General features: G+C 37.2%; 1 protein-coding gene across 1 annotated transcript; it reads left to right on the forward strand.

Moving 5' to 3' along the window:
- The first annotated feature begins 5,498 nt into the window (after positions 1 to 5,498).
- On the forward strand, positions 5,499 to 16,486 carry chst3a (carbohydrate (chondroitin 6) sulfotransferase 3a). Its single transcript, XM_084093737.1, has 3 exons — positions 5,499 to 5,909; positions 12,576 to 12,763; positions 14,293 to 16,486. Exons 2-3 carry the CDS (start codon positions 12,684 to 12,686, stop codon positions 15,464 to 15,466), a joined length of 1,254 nt encoding a protein of 417 aa, XP_083949863.1. The 5' UTR covers positions 5,499 to 5,909; positions 12,576 to 12,683; the 3' UTR covers positions 15,467 to 16,486.
- Positions 16,487 to 17,191: the final 705 nt, after the last annotated feature.

Consider the following 17,191-nt stretch of genomic DNA (forward strand, 5'->3'; position numbering starts at 1 on the left):
AGAGCACATGTTCAGACCACATTTAAAATATAAAGTTATGTAATCTAATACTCATCAGCATTAGCAAATGTCTCCTCCTCTCTCTTTCATGACCTTTATTATAGAGCTTTTTAACACTGATTTATGCTTCAATTTAGTTGAAGTTTAATGCTAAACAAAATCTTTTACGGTGTCCTAGTTTCTCCAGGTCAAGAGCTAATATGGATCATTTAGTAGAATTTTTTTTTTTTATATGGATAAATATAGTCAAGTCAGTTAAATACATATGGGTGAAAGTGGCTTTGAATGGTATTACTGACTTTGAATGCAAGTTCTTGACAATGCAAATTCTAATGTTTCATCCAGTTGCCATTTAGAATCGAAACTGTTTTCGTATTACATTTTGCTCAGATGAGCAGCTGTGTGGATCACAAAACGAAACACCTGCCAATTTACCTTCATCTACATTTGTGAGTGTGGCTTTACTTTCAGGATTAATTTGTTTGGAGCAGGCAGATGGCAGGCAAGCAGATTAACCTACAATAATCCTTCATCATCATGTAGTGTTCAGAGCCAGTCTACAGGGACACACAAACCAGAAGCATCTCTGCATGTGCACCACAGAAAAGAACATGAACATATTTAATATGACCATGAAAATGTTGCCTTGATATTGCTTATGATTACCAGATTTGTTGCAATGCTCTTGCTTTGTCTACATAATGAAATGACAGATAATTATGATAATTTTGATATATAACATTAAAAGGAAACTCTTTGCATTTCTGTTTCCTTCTTTCAATCAGAGAGTAAACAAAAACAGAACAGTAGGTCAAAAATCCAGTTTATTGTAAGATTACCCAGGATTTATTTATTTATTTTTTTTGCATATTGTGCGTCAGTCATGCATCAGCAGTGTGGATTATGTGACAGAATAGAAATCTTGAATGACAGGCAGATTTGCCCTTTATGCAAAATATTATCATCTTCTTAAATCTGAAAAGAAGTCTAAAATTGGACATGCACATTAAAAAAAAAGAAAAAAGTTCACAATGGAAAGAAACCTCAAATGACACCCAGGGTCCGCCGCTGCAACGTGATCTCATGAGAATACGTTTGTATTTTTACGTAAAGTGTAGTTCTACCATACGTACATTTATTTACGTTTTATACACACAGAAACGTATAATACGGACGTATTTACAGCACTAAAACGTATCATATTTACGTATTGACAGCAAAAAAACGTAATTTATTTACGTATAAACTTTACCGACGTACAAATTTGTATGTATTCCTATTTAACTTATGCATATTAAAATCGTGGCATTAATGTTTTGACTCTATTGCATTCAATGGTCTTATCAATTAAATTTTCAGTCGCATTTATTAATACAGTTTAACATTAACGTTACTCATATAACGTTAATAACGTTACTCATAAATATCTCGTTTCGGAGGATTAGCCTACATGGTGTTAAACAAGAATAGACTTTAAAACCTTAAAATACCTTCTTTAATCGTTTAACCATTTTGTAATATTTGGTTTAACTTATCTACCGTGAGACACAAAAGGCGTTTTCTCCTATAGACCCATAATACACTAAAACACAACATAAATTCACAAAACACATCAATTTTATTAGCTTGATGTAATCCAAATCTTTAGAATCCATACGTTTGCAAGAAACAGATCCAAATTCAGCCCTTTATCCAGTGATCTTCATCTCCATTTCTCAGCAGAGACCGTAAACGTCAAATCCCGCGCTCGTGGTGAATTCAAATTCAAAAATTGCGCCCGAAGCGTTACGACGACATGTTTTACGGCAGTGATATCAAACGCTCATTGGCTCTCGCATGCTTCGTCACAGATTGCGACATGCCGTGTTTAAGTTGGTGTGTTACATTTGAAATGGAGAAGCGCGCGCGCCTTCACAGAGCGAACAGCGAACCGAAACCGGATTAACATTTTTATGGATTAAGGCGAGACACTACAGGTGAATAGGGTAAAAATTTTAACTAGCAGATATCACCATGAAACTTTCCCAGTTGATTACCTACATTAAGATGAGAAAAAAATGTATTACAAGTTTTCTGTAATTTAATGTTTAAATATGCAAATCAGGCAATATCTAATCAAATATGCACTAATTTGTATATATTTTAAAAAACGATATCTGAGTATTGGATAAAGCCAGATTAAAAATTATTTTTTCATTGTGTTCACATATTAGATGGGAAAAAAATTACAGAGGGATTTATGGATATCTACTTTTGTTATCCTGTAAATCAGAAAATACTGTCAATAGCCTTAAAAAAATGATTTTCGCCATGTTTTTTGGAATAAAATGTTATATAAATCAGGCTAGGAATAATATATTTACAAATCCCTCTGTAAATGTCTTCATAATATAACTAGGTACAAGTCTGGAAAGTTTGGTGTATATAGGTGCTACTGAAGTGGAGATTTCGGACTTGGAGTATGAGAGAAAAGTCATTTTGAGAAAACGGGCTTTAAAGATTTTTCATCAGCCAATGAGATTGCGCATTCAGTCCTTTTACTTTCACGATTGGTTGCTGATAAAAAGGAAATGACCATATTTGGATCCGACAGGATTGTACACAAGAGAGAGAGCTTCCTAACGGTGCTTCTGATGACAGGCTGACGGCAGAGATCGCGGAGCAGCACGTTGATTAAGAACGCGAACTTTTGTTGAATTTATGAGAAATCTACAGACGCAAACAGACAAAGTGTAATAAAATAAAGACCTAAATGTGTATTTCGGACTTTTTTTCAACACAAGTCTGAAAGAAGACATGTTATTGAAGACAAATATCCCCAAATCTCAAACTTGACCAGTAAAAAAAAAACGATGTTTTTGCCTGCCGTGTCTCGCCTTAATAACTTAAATTCTGCTCTGTAACGTTACCTCATACAAAACTATTATATACTGCCAGAGATGACTGCGACACATCGTCATGTGAACGACTTTTGGTACTGGTTTTGACATTTGCTCAATAAATAAATTATTGTGATTATACGTGTCTGTCTGTTGTTTTTCTTTATAATTGTAGCCTACGTAGTTTTAAGAAAGGGGTAGGATTAGTGGCTCAAACTATTTTTGAATGCTATATTGTTAATAGAACTGCCATTTCCCTACATAGGTCCATTACGTTTTATCCTTTTAATATTGTCTATAAAATGGGTATGTTTAGGTGTTGGGAGTAGGGTTAAGGGATCTTACATTTATAATCTGTAAAATGGTAAAAGGGAAATTATACAGATATCTTTATGATATGAAATATTCGTAAATAGTTTATGGTTTTTAGCTGAAAAAACGTAATAATGTTACGTTTAAACGTTGCAGATACGTCCATATTATACGTTTCAGCATATATCCAAACGTGCAAAAAAGTACGTTTTCTATCTTTGAAAATTACGTATTAATACCTACGTATTAACAATGAGACCAGGCTGGCCATAGTGATTTTAAATGATACCAGTGATATTTTATACAAAATAGACAACAAATTATAATTACTAGAAAATATAATGTAAACAACTCAATATTAATGAATCAATTTCAGCATTTCAGAATTCATGTGCAAATCATATGGGCTATAACAAGGTCACTGTTAAGGACATCTAAACTGGGACCTCTGGGACAGATTAGCTATTTCATTAGAATCCAAGTTTCAATACTAATGTTTAACTATAACACATTTTTAAAGATCTGAAATCTTCAATCCACATTTTTGAATGTTATGTCTTGGATTACAAATATTCTTTGGACTGGATGCAAAGTCTGGGTCATCAACATATTTGCATCATTTTAATCTTCTCACAAACTTCAGTTCATTTGAAAATATATTATGTATTATAGCTCAGAGTTTAAGCTTTTACATGGCCTACCAAGCCAATCATTTTCTCTCATGTTTCTCCTATTTCCAAAGTATTTTCAGAGATGTAAACAAACGTGGTTCTGGTTTTTAAGCTATAAATAAAGTTAAAGCGGTCATTATGGAGAGGATAAAGTTGCAGACACGCATTGAAGAAAGACAAACTATATGTTTTATTTTGTTTTAATGAACTTGCCTTCAAATAAAAATTGATCTAGACTGTGCTATGTTGTTTGTTTAATGTCCATTCATTCTAATTTAATAACTAATCATTTTTACAATGGAAATGAATCAATGCTGGACTTACTTAAACTGGACAATGACTTTCTTCTAGAGCTGCTGTACAGCCAAAACAATCTTTGTTGCATTAATTTCCTGTTATCACCATAAAGCTGTTTTGAAACAATCTGTATTGTAAAAAGAGCTATATAAATAAAGGTGACTTGACTTATTTATCAATTTAAATAATTAAAAATAATTTATATAAATTCACTAAATATATATATAACCTTTGCTGCAAGAAAAAAAATGGAAATAATAACCATTTATGAGGTAAAATTGGCCCGTTTTTTAGTCAAAATTAGATGACATTGGGTTAAACTGCAACCCAACCTGCTGGGTTCTTTCTTTCCAATATTTACCCAGCGCTGGGGTTGCCAATGGGTTGCTTTTAACCCAGCCATTTTTTAAGAGTGTCTAAACCTCATTTACACCGTACGTTTAATGAGACAAGAACACTACAGTTCCTCAACTGCACAGCTCTGGCACTTTTATAGTGGTTTGATAAGACTCAGCTTGGCAGTAGGCCTACATATAGCTTTTGAAATCAGTAGCTATATATAGGCCTATATGATATGCTTGGATTATACAACTGCAGTTTACAATTGGTCCATTCAACAACAAAAGCGCTAAGAATTTGAATATTTTAGTCAGTGTAGTTAATTGAAACAAATATTGTGAGTAACACTGTACATCACCGCCCCCACGTGGTTACATGATGTTATTGCTGAATGTTTCGAGGCTCTCCCTCGTGGTACTACTAAGATATTTCAAGTCCATACATCAGTGATCCTTAAGGGTAATCCTTAACGGTGCAAAATCAGCAGCACATCAAACACGAAAAGTCAAACACAAGAGTACACTAAATAAAACGCATATAAATCCTAGCCTGTCTACATCTGCCTGCACAGGTTAGGCTACTCCAAGTTACTAACTGATGTTTGCTTGCCAACACTGTCATCTAAATAAATAACTACAGAAAGACGTTTAAAAACGTACTTACACTGTTTTAAAAAATATCCAGTTTAACAGTAGGCCTAACTAATGAAACTTTTGGCTGAACCCATGTTACAAAGTAATTTTTAAAGGGACACTGAGTGAGGAGCGTCGTGATTCAAACAGTTGTTTTGGCCAATTATTCATGCAGTGAGTGTACGGGTTCATGTCTCTTAAATTACCGCAGCGTGTTTTAGTTTTAGCAGACCCCATCGACTCACGAGAGCAAAAGGGGGGTGAAGGAATCCACGTAAGAGTGTCCCAGGGCCCTCCTCAAACAGAAAAGCCCTTGTGAACACTCACACTGGGGGTTCTTATTTGACCACGTGATCGTGTATCCAAGTATAGCCCAAACTTGGAGACCCCGCCGAGTAATGGACACGTTTTCCAGCATGCTGCACCGGAGAAAAACGCAAACGGAAATAAATTAATCAAAGTTTTTTCTTCAATGTCGCGAGAGTCTGGAAATGAATTTGGGACCCTTCAACTTATGACTTCCAGCAAAAATGCCTAAGTTGGAAGATCCTTTTCATTGAATGATCTCCTTTTGTTCGTGGAAATACGATGATCAGGGCATGAAATACGGAATTATTAATAGGCCAATTAACTTTTTAGTGTAATTAGCGTTTTCACTCACGTAGATAAGTGCAGTGGGCTACTTTTGAGTCTTCATATACGCACAGGAACAATGTGTACCGGTCGCGATCATTCAGGCTGCTCCAGATGAACCACTGGAGACTCGTTCAGTCAGTGAGGTAAGATTTTTTTTCTTTCAGTAGCCTAAGGTCGATGATATACTTATTTTACCACAGTCGCACTGTAATAACTTTCACTACTGCCAAAGTTCTGTAATTAGCACAACTGCAACAGTCTGTTGGCAGTCAGTCTTGTGTTTTTCTTCTTGCAATAATTGTAGCCATATGATCAAATGACTGTGACTGAGTTAATTTGAGGATTTTGTCATTTCAAAAAGTATCACAGAAAACACAGCTTGATATAAAACGGTTTTGTGGACCAATTTGTAACCAATATAATCTTAAAGCTGCAATCTAAAAGATGACAAGATGTAATGCATATCATTTTTTTATTATTATTCGTCTACATAACAAAACAAACTAAAAAAAACTTTTTTTTTTTTTTTTTTTTTTTACAATGCAAATATTATGTTACCATACTGTTGAGTAGTTATTTTATTTATTTTATTTAGTAGTTAGATTGTTGTCATCATGCTCAATCTTCTGTCCACAATGATTACTTCAAAACAGCAAGTGAAAGAATAGTGTGTCCTTACTATGCGTGTGCGTGTGAGAGAAGCTATTTGGTGCCACGTCTCTTTAATCAGAAAGAGCTTTATTTCCAACTATGTTTACACACACAAGGAATTTGTCTTGGTGACAGTAGCTTCCAGTGCAGAGGAACGTATAGACATATTGTTGACATAGATAGGAATTAGGCAATAAAAATGAAATATAACACAATTATAATATTATTTTAAAAAATAAACAAATAACGCAATATAGTACAGTAGGCTAACAGAAATATAGAAAAAAATATAATAGATTTGAATGTACAGATGTTATTTTACATATGTATAGTTCTGAGATGTAATGTACAAATTTACAGTTATAGAGACAATGTACAGTCTTGGGAGTTTTACAGTTCTTAGCCCTTTTCCTCACTCTGGAGAAGATCTTGGAGACTGGGCAGGGGGGCACCAATAATTCTCTCAGCAGTCCTGAATGTCCGATGTAGTCTTCTGATGTCTTATTTTGGTAGCTGAACCAACCCAGACAGTTATAGACGAACACAGGACAGACTCAATCACGGTAGAGTAGAACTGTGTCCATCAGCTGTAGAACCTCCTCAGCTGGCGAAGGAAGTACAACCTCTGCTGGGTCTTTTTCACTATGGAGTCTATGTGAGTGTCCCACTTCAGGTCCTAAAAGATGGTAGTGCCCAGGAACCTAAATGACTCCACTCATGACGGTGAGTGCTGGGGGGTTTCTTCCGAAGTCCACAATCATCTCCACTGTTTTGAGCGTGTTCAGCTCCAGTAACTGTCACTAACCCGGGAGGAATGTCGTGTAGTCCCTACCAGCCGTTTGTTGTTATGACTGCACCAGACAGCCAACTGTTCAACCTCCAGTCGGTAAGCAGACTCGTCAGAGTTTTGGATGAGGTCGACGACTGTGGTGTCATCTGCAAATTCAGGAGCTAGACAGAGGGGACTTGTGCAGTGCAGTCGTTCGTGTACAAGGAGAAGAGCAGTGGGGAGAGCACACATCCCTGAGGAACACCAGTGCTGATAGTGAGAGTCCTGGATCTGAGTTTCCCCAGTCTCACTTTCCCTCTGCCTGTCTGTCAGGAAGCTGGTGATCCACTGACAGATTGGGGCTGGCACAAAGAGCTGGGAAAGTCGAACTGAAGTCCACTACTAAGATCCTTGCGTAAGTCCCTGGTCTGTTGAGATGTTGCAGGATGTAGTGCTGTCCCATGTTGACTGGATCATACACAGACCTGTTTGCTCGGTAATGTCCTTCAGATGTCCTTCAGGTGGGCCAAAACCTATCTCTCCAATAACATTAAGACCAGTGATTAGTTTTTTTGGGGAATGATAGAGGAGCGTTTGAAGCAGCTAGGAATTGTTGAAGATCTGCATGAAGATAGGAGCCAGTTGTTTAGCACAGGCTTTTAAACAGGCAGGTGAAACACCATCTGGGTCTGAAGCTTTCATAGTCTTCAGTTTTTTGAAGACCCGGCTCACGTCCTCCACACAGACCATAAATGCAGGTCAAATGGCAGGAAGGGGGTGGCAGGAGGTATTGGTGTATGTGTGAAGCGCAGATCAGAGTGGGTGTGGGGTGTGAGACTGGGAGGTCTCATTTAATGTATACATTTTGTGATATATCCATGACAAATGCACCCCTGTTCCCGTTCCCCTCCTCCATCGCTGCTACAGCTGCAACTTGTGGGTCCAAGCAGCACAAGTGAGCCTGTCACTGGTAATAGTGGATTTATCTCATATAGAAGAACTCCAGCTAAACACTGCCTATCTCCCAGAAGGCGCTATCATGCACTGCTGAACCGCAAAGCGCTCAGTAATGAAACAAGACAAAAACACAAGGATGAAACATGATCCCTGGCCCCAGACAGCACACACCTCTCGGATACCCATGCTAACTCACTTCCTGTGTCATGTTTTCTGACAGAAAATGACACTAGATTATATCCATGTAATACTCCTGGATAAAAACTGGTGCTATCCCAAAGGTTTAAAATGATTGACCATATGTCATAGACCAGTCTGAATGCATCAGATGCACTGTATTTTATTTTAAAAAGATACTGATGTGGATCTTCCATTTCTAGGGGAAAAAAATCAAGTATTTTTACACAAAGAAAATTAAACCGAAATACTGCTATACAGTAAGTCTATTTAAGCACCCAAACACACATCTATAAGGCTGTAAGAGAAGCCATTAATGTAATTTGTATGGGAATGATGAACAGAGTGATGTCCGTTTCTGCTTGAGCAGATCATCAGATTTGTCAAATGCTCCAGTGGTTTTTGAATATGTAAAGATCTCAGCTCAACCGGCGTGCCTGACAGTTTGACGGCTATGGCATAATAAGCCCACATAATTGGTTTATATTTACTTAGACTGCACACTATCATTCCTTGACGGCTCGAAAACTGTGTCATATCCAAATGCTACTCTTTGTGCAGACAAATTGCATGGCATTTCTGCATGGCATTTACCTATGACAGTTTTCCCACCGGTACACGTCTTACTTCACGACTGCAATATTGCACTGTCTCTCCTTGCGTTTTTAGCACGGTTTAAGAAAATGTCACATTCATAAAAGCCGCTGTCTGGCAGAGGTCTGGTCGGGTTATTTGCACAGATGTATTCTTGATATGGTCCAGATTAACCCCTGTCAACTGGTGTTATTTGCCTTGCTGTAAAGGTACACATAGCATTGCTGGTAAACGACAGTCCTGAACAGAGCTATGGCAGGTTATGGCAGCTCACCCACTTAAAGCCATTCAGTGGGGTTATCTGGGGTCAAACATGCTCTAAAGCTATTGGTTTTATTGCAATGGAACTGCCCAATTTATTTAGTGGTGTAATGATGTCTTTCCTTTACCATTTCCCTACAGGAAACAGTTCCATTACATTATGAGTTTTTATACTCAGTACAAATAAAGAGCCTGTTATACATACTTTAATACTTTCCTTAGAGCTGTCATAAAGCCTATTTAAAGCTCTGTATTCAAATCTCGAAGTATTTACGTTTTAAATCTAGTGATACAACTTTTACGAGGAAAGAAACCTCCAAACAAAGGTTAAACCGGTAAACCAAAACTACCCCCACAACATGCAGTACAGTGAACAACTGGCCTGTGGAATTCAGAGGTCCTGAACCCTTGGTGAAAGTTAAATGGCAAACCCATTTTTGTGTAGTTACTGTCAGCTTTCCTAAGATGGATGGAAAAGTACATTAAATCAATTCTATACAACAACAGATAATTCTGCAGAGGAAACCCATCATGTTGTTTTTCACAAACTGTATAGGCTACCTAACTCTTTTCTCAGATGAAAATGGTTCATTGTCAAACAAACAAAATTCCACATCTGGCTTCCAAGATTTAATAAAGACATTTCAGTCTTGTTGCAATAGGAAGTGTCATTTTCTTTTTGACTGTGGGTTGCCTAGAGGCAGAACCAAAGCTTCTGAGTTATGATTTAGTTTCCTGTTTGCTCCTTAGAGTTTTGCTGTGAAGCTTGTGGATCACTCCATTCTCATTCGGATAGATTACCTTTTCATCACAATAAATGCTGTTCTTTTAAAGGGGTGGTTTAATGCCCTTTTCAAAAGATGTAAAATAAGTCTTTGATGTCCACAGAGTGTGTATGTGAAGTTTTAGCTCAAAATACCCTACAGATATTTTTTTTATAGCATGTTAAAATTGTCACTTTTTGAGGGAGAGCAAAAACGCACAATTTTTGTGTCTGTACCTTTAAATGCAAATGAGCTGCTGCTCCCAGCACAAGGGGAGGAGCTACAACAACTTGTGTCCTTTTACCTCATACAGACATGCACTAAAAATTTCAAAAACTTTTAGCCTTTTATGTTCAAACCGGAGTCAGACAATGATGGAGAGACTCAAGAAGAAGTGACAACATGTAGAATGCAACAGGCCATTTCTGAATGGTTAGTTGATGAATTTATGTAGCCAGGGCCGTAGCTAGAGGATTCGGGGCCCCCTGAAAAAATATTGATGTGGGCCCCCACCACCCTCCACCAATATAAGAAATATATACTGTACAATAGATGAGCATGGAGGCCCACATATAACAGAAGATGGTGATGTTGTTGTAAAACCTTTATTTTGAAAGTTAAAAGTTTATATAAAAATTACAACTAATAAAAGCTAACAAAAAGCAAGAAATTGTTCAATTATAATACAATTTTAAAAAAGTAACAGCAAAATAATGTTTTTTTTTCCCCATCAGTCTGTTATAATTCATAAATCAAAAAGTAAACATTTAGAAATTGACAAGAATGCAGTCAAATTTAAAAAATAAAATAATTGCTTGTCTTATTTTTTTATAAAGTTATTGTGATAATAGTGATTTTATTAAATAAAGCTAATAAATTTATTCATCCAAGTGCAGTGTGTTGTATTCGTGTTTTCTTGATGTAATAAATACATCATCAGCCGGCAGGTCAGGTGCATAATGCAATGCGTCGTGACTCATGTAATTTTTTAACTCTATTTACAATAGTGTAAAAAGACAGTAATTTTGACCACGTAATCATTCGGTCGATTGTGGTGCTCCCCGATAATGAAAAGTGACAGTACCCGGCAGGCTGTAGACGGTAGTTTTCTTATTCCCAGCGAAATAACAATACAACCTTTAGTCTTTAAGAACGTCTTTTTATCGATTGGGATACAACAACTCTCCTGGCCTCCCTCTCCTTCTTTTCATGCCGTTTCTGGTACCCTGATTTATGTTTTCTTTTCCCCAACATTTTTTCAGTCAGTCAGTCTCCTGCTCTTCCACCAAGTTCATCGTCAACTTCAGGCACTGCCGCCTCAACTCTGATTGGTTCTGTTCACAAGCTGGGGTGGGACTTAAAATTTTATTGGGTCCATCTGTCACTGACTGAATAATTAATAAATACTTTAGATCGGACTAAACCATTTTTATGGAGGTAAGAGAAGCAGATATTTTATACAATCTATAAATCGCGTTCCCGGGGAGGGGTTTATTTAAATTCTAGGGTTGGTGATGTCACTAACCCGGGAGGAATGTCGTGTAGTCCCTACCAGCCGTTTGTTGTAGTCCTTAAAAAATGATTTCTTTAAAAGTAAATATCTTCCTTTGCTTTGAACTTTGAGCGTTGTAACTTTGCAGATGTTGTAACATTACACACTAACTAAAGTTAGAAAAGTGAAATTATAATCAACCACCCATTTAAACTTTCTATTCATCAAAGAATCCTGAAAATATTAAAAATATTAAGCAGCACAACTGTTTTCAACATTGATAATAATAAGAAATATTTCTTGAGCAGCAAATTAGAATAATTTCTGAAGGATCATGTGACACTGAAGACTGGAGTAATGGCTGCTGAATATTTAGCTTGCCATCACAGCAATAAATTACATTTTAAAATATATTTAAATATACAAAACAGTAATTTTAAACTGTAATAATATTTCACAAATATTAGTTATTTATTTATTTTTTATTAAATAATTGCAGCTGTCACAGGTGGTTATATAGAAAGTAGCACATGAATAAATAAGAAACAACAATCCTTTAATAATAGACCAAACAGGAACACGTGAGAACTACAGACAAACACAACCAACACATTAATGAGACACAGAGGGAAACTCAGGGCTTAAATACACAGGGACTAACGAGTTAATTAAAGAACAACAGGTGAACGGAATACACAATCAAACCCACTTCTGGGTCAAACGACAGGCACAGGGAAAACAGAGCCAAAACACAGCATATATGTTACAGCAGTCTTGGTGAGCACAAGAGAGAAAGAAAATATTACCTAAATCTATGACCGACACTTTAAATACTATTATATTTCAGCATTAAAATGCTAAAGTAGTACTGATTCATGGTGATCCACAGTAAGTAGTAACCAAAGAGAGACATTGTGTCCTGTGGACCTCATCATCATCTCTCATCATTCCACATTAGTGGAATTACTGGACAGGTGATGACAGTACAGGCTGCTTGTTTGGGAACAAAGCTGAAATGTCTCCTGTGCCAAACGGTATAAATCTGTCACCGCTTGGAATCAATACTTAGGGCTGGTGTGTTAGTGAGTTTTATGTCTGTGTGGAAATGGTGCCAACACTCTTGTCTTGATTTTGTTTATTGCAGATGAATTGTAGACCCAGGTTCTGACATGAGATGAGCCCAAAACAGTTGGCAGCAGCGACTATTTAGAAGTCTGTGGAGGCAATTTCCTAAATTGAAATTAATTTGAGAATGAGGAACAAGTATGCAGTCATCATTATCTGCATTGTGGCACTTGTCATCATTGAAAAAGAAAACAACATCATTTCAAGGTGAGAATGCTTGAATTCATTGAAAATAATTATTCATTCTGAGCTGCCCAAAAATAATTATTCATTCTGAGCTGCCCAGAAATATTTATTTAAATTAGCGGTGTGCACTGGCACTGCCCTCACAATTCGATTCAATTACGATTCACCAGGTAACGATTCGATTCAATTCGATTCTACATTGCATTGCGATGCATCAGAATTCTACTGCACACAACAAGGCAAATTTTTCATCAATCATGAGGCAATACAAGCAGTCAGATATTGAACAACAGATTTTATTGGCTGCTATGTGTGTATTATCACTCTCCTGTATTTTTGACATAAATGTCATTAAATAAAATAAAATTGAATGGTACAGGGTATTGGATATGGCATTTTTAAACCTGAAAAAGAAAACATAAATCACTGCTTTCAGTGCTTTGAATGAGAAATGTTTCTCTTCTCTCTGCTTGAGAACCATTTGAAATTAAATTTCAACTTTATTGTCCAACTCAAGGCCAGAAAATAAACAGTGTAGGGGTGTAACGGTTCACAAAATTCACGGTTCGGTTCAATACGATACACTTGTGTCACGGTTCGGTACGTTTTCGATACAGCAAAAAGAAAGAAATGCCAGGGAAATTTCCTAGATTTATTTATTTTTTTTAATTCTTTTTTTATTAAAACTAACATCATAAAGTATGACATTTTTTTTCTTTGAGCAATGATGGAGCTATAATTGACTCTTCTTAGGAGCATATAAAACAAAACAGCTCCTTGGAAAAAAATTAATGTAATATTTTGTGCTTATAAACAAATGTTTATTTTAGTTCAGATTAACATTTGAGGGCAGCAATGTTATTCATAATGTCGAAATAAATCCGACATAACGTTACTTGAAAGCATTATAGCCTACAATTCCTGCCAAACTTCCAAAGTTGCAGTTAGTGTTACTACAGTAAATCCATGGTGAATGTTGCTGATCTGTGGACACTGGATAGTTCATTCATGTCACAATGTTTCTTCCTGGTTTCCACGTCAGCGCTGTTTGATCCGTTAATAACGGAGAAATGTGAATGTTTCTCACTAGATCTCGCAGCGATGTTATTACTTTAGTGGCGAGTTCAAATGCTTTCTTTACTGGATCTCTTAGCGCTGTGTAGTATAAGATCGGCTCGCGCTGCTTTGGTCCAAACTGATAAACAGTCCGTCACGAGTAGCTCAGTTTCGTTCCGCTTACATTGCGTTTGCCATTTGATGTTGTGGTCGCGCCAGGGTCTACATTATGAGCGCGCGTACATTTGAAATAACCGTTCGGTTTGAAAATGCGTGCCTTGTACCGAACGGTTTAATATGAATACTCGTAGCCTACCGTTACACCCCTAAAACAGTGACATAATCGATTATGGCACTTTGCCACATCGATGCTGAATCGTGCATGCCCCGCATTGCGATGCATCGCCGAATCGATTATTGTTGACACCACTAATTTAAATGATTTTTAATTAGGTTTTTAAAAATGAAATTGTATTTAATTTTAATATTTGCAGGGTCTCCGACAAGCTGACACTCCGACGGAACATACAGACGCCGGAGCCTCCAGTGCCCTACAATGGTCTGGTTGTAATGGAGGACAACAGTTCCTATCCAGAGGGCATTTATTCTGAGAATGGCACTCAGGCAGGCCGGAAGCACATCCTCTTGATGGCCACCACTCGTACAGGATCTTCCTTTGTGGGCGAGTTCTTCAACCAACATGGTGGCAACATGTTTTACCTCTTTGAGCCACTCTGGCACGTGGAGAGGATGCTATCGATTGGCAAGAGTGGCACAAATGCTAGCACTTCTGTTTGGGTGTACAGGGATGTCCTGCAGCATCTCTTCTTGTGTAACTTCTCCATGTTGGAGCACTTCATTAACCCTCCTCCACAGGACCACGTCACCGCTGCCCTGTTCCGCAGAGAGTCCAGTATGGCCCTGTGCGAGGAGCAAGTCTGCACTCCGGTCGTAAAAGACATTTTTGAGAGGTACCGCTGCAGGACGAGGCATTGCGGACCACTCAATCTGACTTTGGCGTCTGAGGTCTGCCTAGAAAAACAGCACAGGGTGATCAAAACAGTGAGGGTCCGGCAGCTGGACACACTTCGTTCTCTGGTAGAGGACCCTCGGTTGGATATCAAACTCATACAGTTGGTGAGAGATCCTCGAGCCATCCTGGCATCGAGGATGGTGGCCTTTGCCGGTAAGTACCGGAACTGGAAAAGTTGGGCTGTGAATGGGGACGTGCCTATAGAGGACGAGGAGGTCAAACGCCTTGAAGGAAACTGTAACAACATCCGCATCTCCGCCGAGTTGGGCTTGAGTCAGCCTAAATGGCTGAAAAACCGTTATATGCTAGTACGTTACGAGGATATCGCCAGGTACCCCATGCAGAAAGCAGCAGAAATGTACAATTTCACTGAGATTCCGATGACGACACAAGCACGGGACTGGATCCTGAGGAACACGCATGCATCAACGGAGGCAGGTGGTGTGTATTCCACCCAAAAAAACTCATCAGAACAGGTGGAGAAGTGGCGGCGTAGTATACCATTCAAACTGGCCCAAGTTGTACAGAAAGTTTGTGGACCGACCATGAAACTCTTTGGGTATAGGTTTGTAGACAGTGAACAGACACTATTAAACAAATCTTTTAGTTTGCTTGAAGAAAAACATTTTATTTAGTCATAGATTACATTTCTTTGATGCATTCATTGTTAAAGGAAAACCAAGTGTGAAATGTGACAAGGTTTTCTTTTTATACTGAATGTGGACTAAAAAATATGCATGGCAGAGACACACTAGCACACTGTAACACACTGGGACATTTGTTACACTGTGGTACTTGTGGCATGGATCACCTGACTTATTTGAACATATACCCTCTTGGAAAAGCTATACTTTATTTATGAGTTATTGATTTGAGATGTCTCCATTTGAAAAAACAAAGTTTGATGAGGACAAAAATCATCCATACTCATAAGATGAGACATGATCTGCCTGTGAATGTGTGTGTATATATGTGTGTGTCTAGGAACAGCATTTTTTTTTCTGAAAAGAAACTAAAGGATAATTTTTTCACAAAAAGGGAAGCAAGCAGAAATCTTATTTATGTGAGGTCAGCAGAGTTAATTTAAATTTCTTTGCTAACATTAAAGCCCAAATTTGGCGTTGTCAAAATTTGTCATCTCTCATTATTGTAGGATGTAAAACATTCTAAATGTAACTGGATATTACCAGATGTGAAACTGTGTGAAGAGACAGTCAGTATAAAAAGCAGCTTTTGACAGCCAGCTGTGATCCTGAAGCACAAAAGTGACATTGTTCTGTCTCTCTCTCTCTCTCTCTAAAAAAAGGCACAGAATAGGCCGTTGTCCATGCAGTTGACTTTTTTTTTAAATATATATTTAAAAAACAAAAATAGCATCTGAAGAGTAAAGGTTGGAAAATAAAAATGTACATTTAAAGTTTATGCTTAGAAGCTGAAGTAAATGGCATTAAAACAATCATTTTATTCCTAAAAAAAAGAGAGATCAAAATACTTTATTTCAAAAGCAAAATACTAAAGAGAATGCCAAAAATATTCCAAGAGAAATATTGGTAACACTTTACAATAAGGTCTCATTAGTTAACATTAGTTTATTTTATTTATTAATTTATTTTGTAGGACAAGACATAAGACAAAATATAAGAGGACAATACCGTAAATACAAAACAAAACACACAAAGAAAGAAAAAATAAATACATATACATGTAATAAGAGGAAAAATAAGAAAAATAAATCAATGAAAAATATGAAGGGGACAGGAAAATTGTATATATATAATATAAATGATGATAATTTTTATTTATATAGCATCTTTCCAACACCCAAGGTCGCTTTACAAGGAAACAGAACCAAATAAACATCAACATCAAAGCACAATACACATACCAAGGGCAGAATGTAATATACAGAAGTCGCTTACAAAGTTAGGTTAAAGATACAAACAAAAAGGAATTCAAACAAATATCATATCCATAACAAGGTACAATTTACAGACTGAGAGCTGAAGAGTAATATTCAGAGAAAAACATTTTTAAGGAGAGAAGGGTGGATGTTTGAAGAATGTCTTGAGGAAGAGCATTCCACAACCTGGGAGCAACAACACTGAAAGTCCTGGCTCCCATAGTCACCAGACTAAACTTAGGGGTGACTAACAATCCTGCACTGGAAGAGCATAAGGGACAAACAGGAGCATAAGGCTGAAGTAAGTCGGATAAGTAAGTAGGACCAAGGTTATGGAGAGCTTTATAAGTGAAAAGTAGAACCTTGAAGTTTATATGCAAGGAAACCGGAAGCCATATTTAATATGGGCAGCATGGCATACTCAGTCAGGGCACAGTATTTCGATCTAGACTGTGACTGG

The sequence above is a fragment of the Abramis brama genome, assembly GCF_963993115.1.
Source record: "Abramis brama genome assembly, chromosome: 19".
Taxonomy (NCBI): Eukaryota; Metazoa; Chordata; class Actinopteri; order Cypriniformes; family Leuciscidae; genus Abramis; species Abramis brama.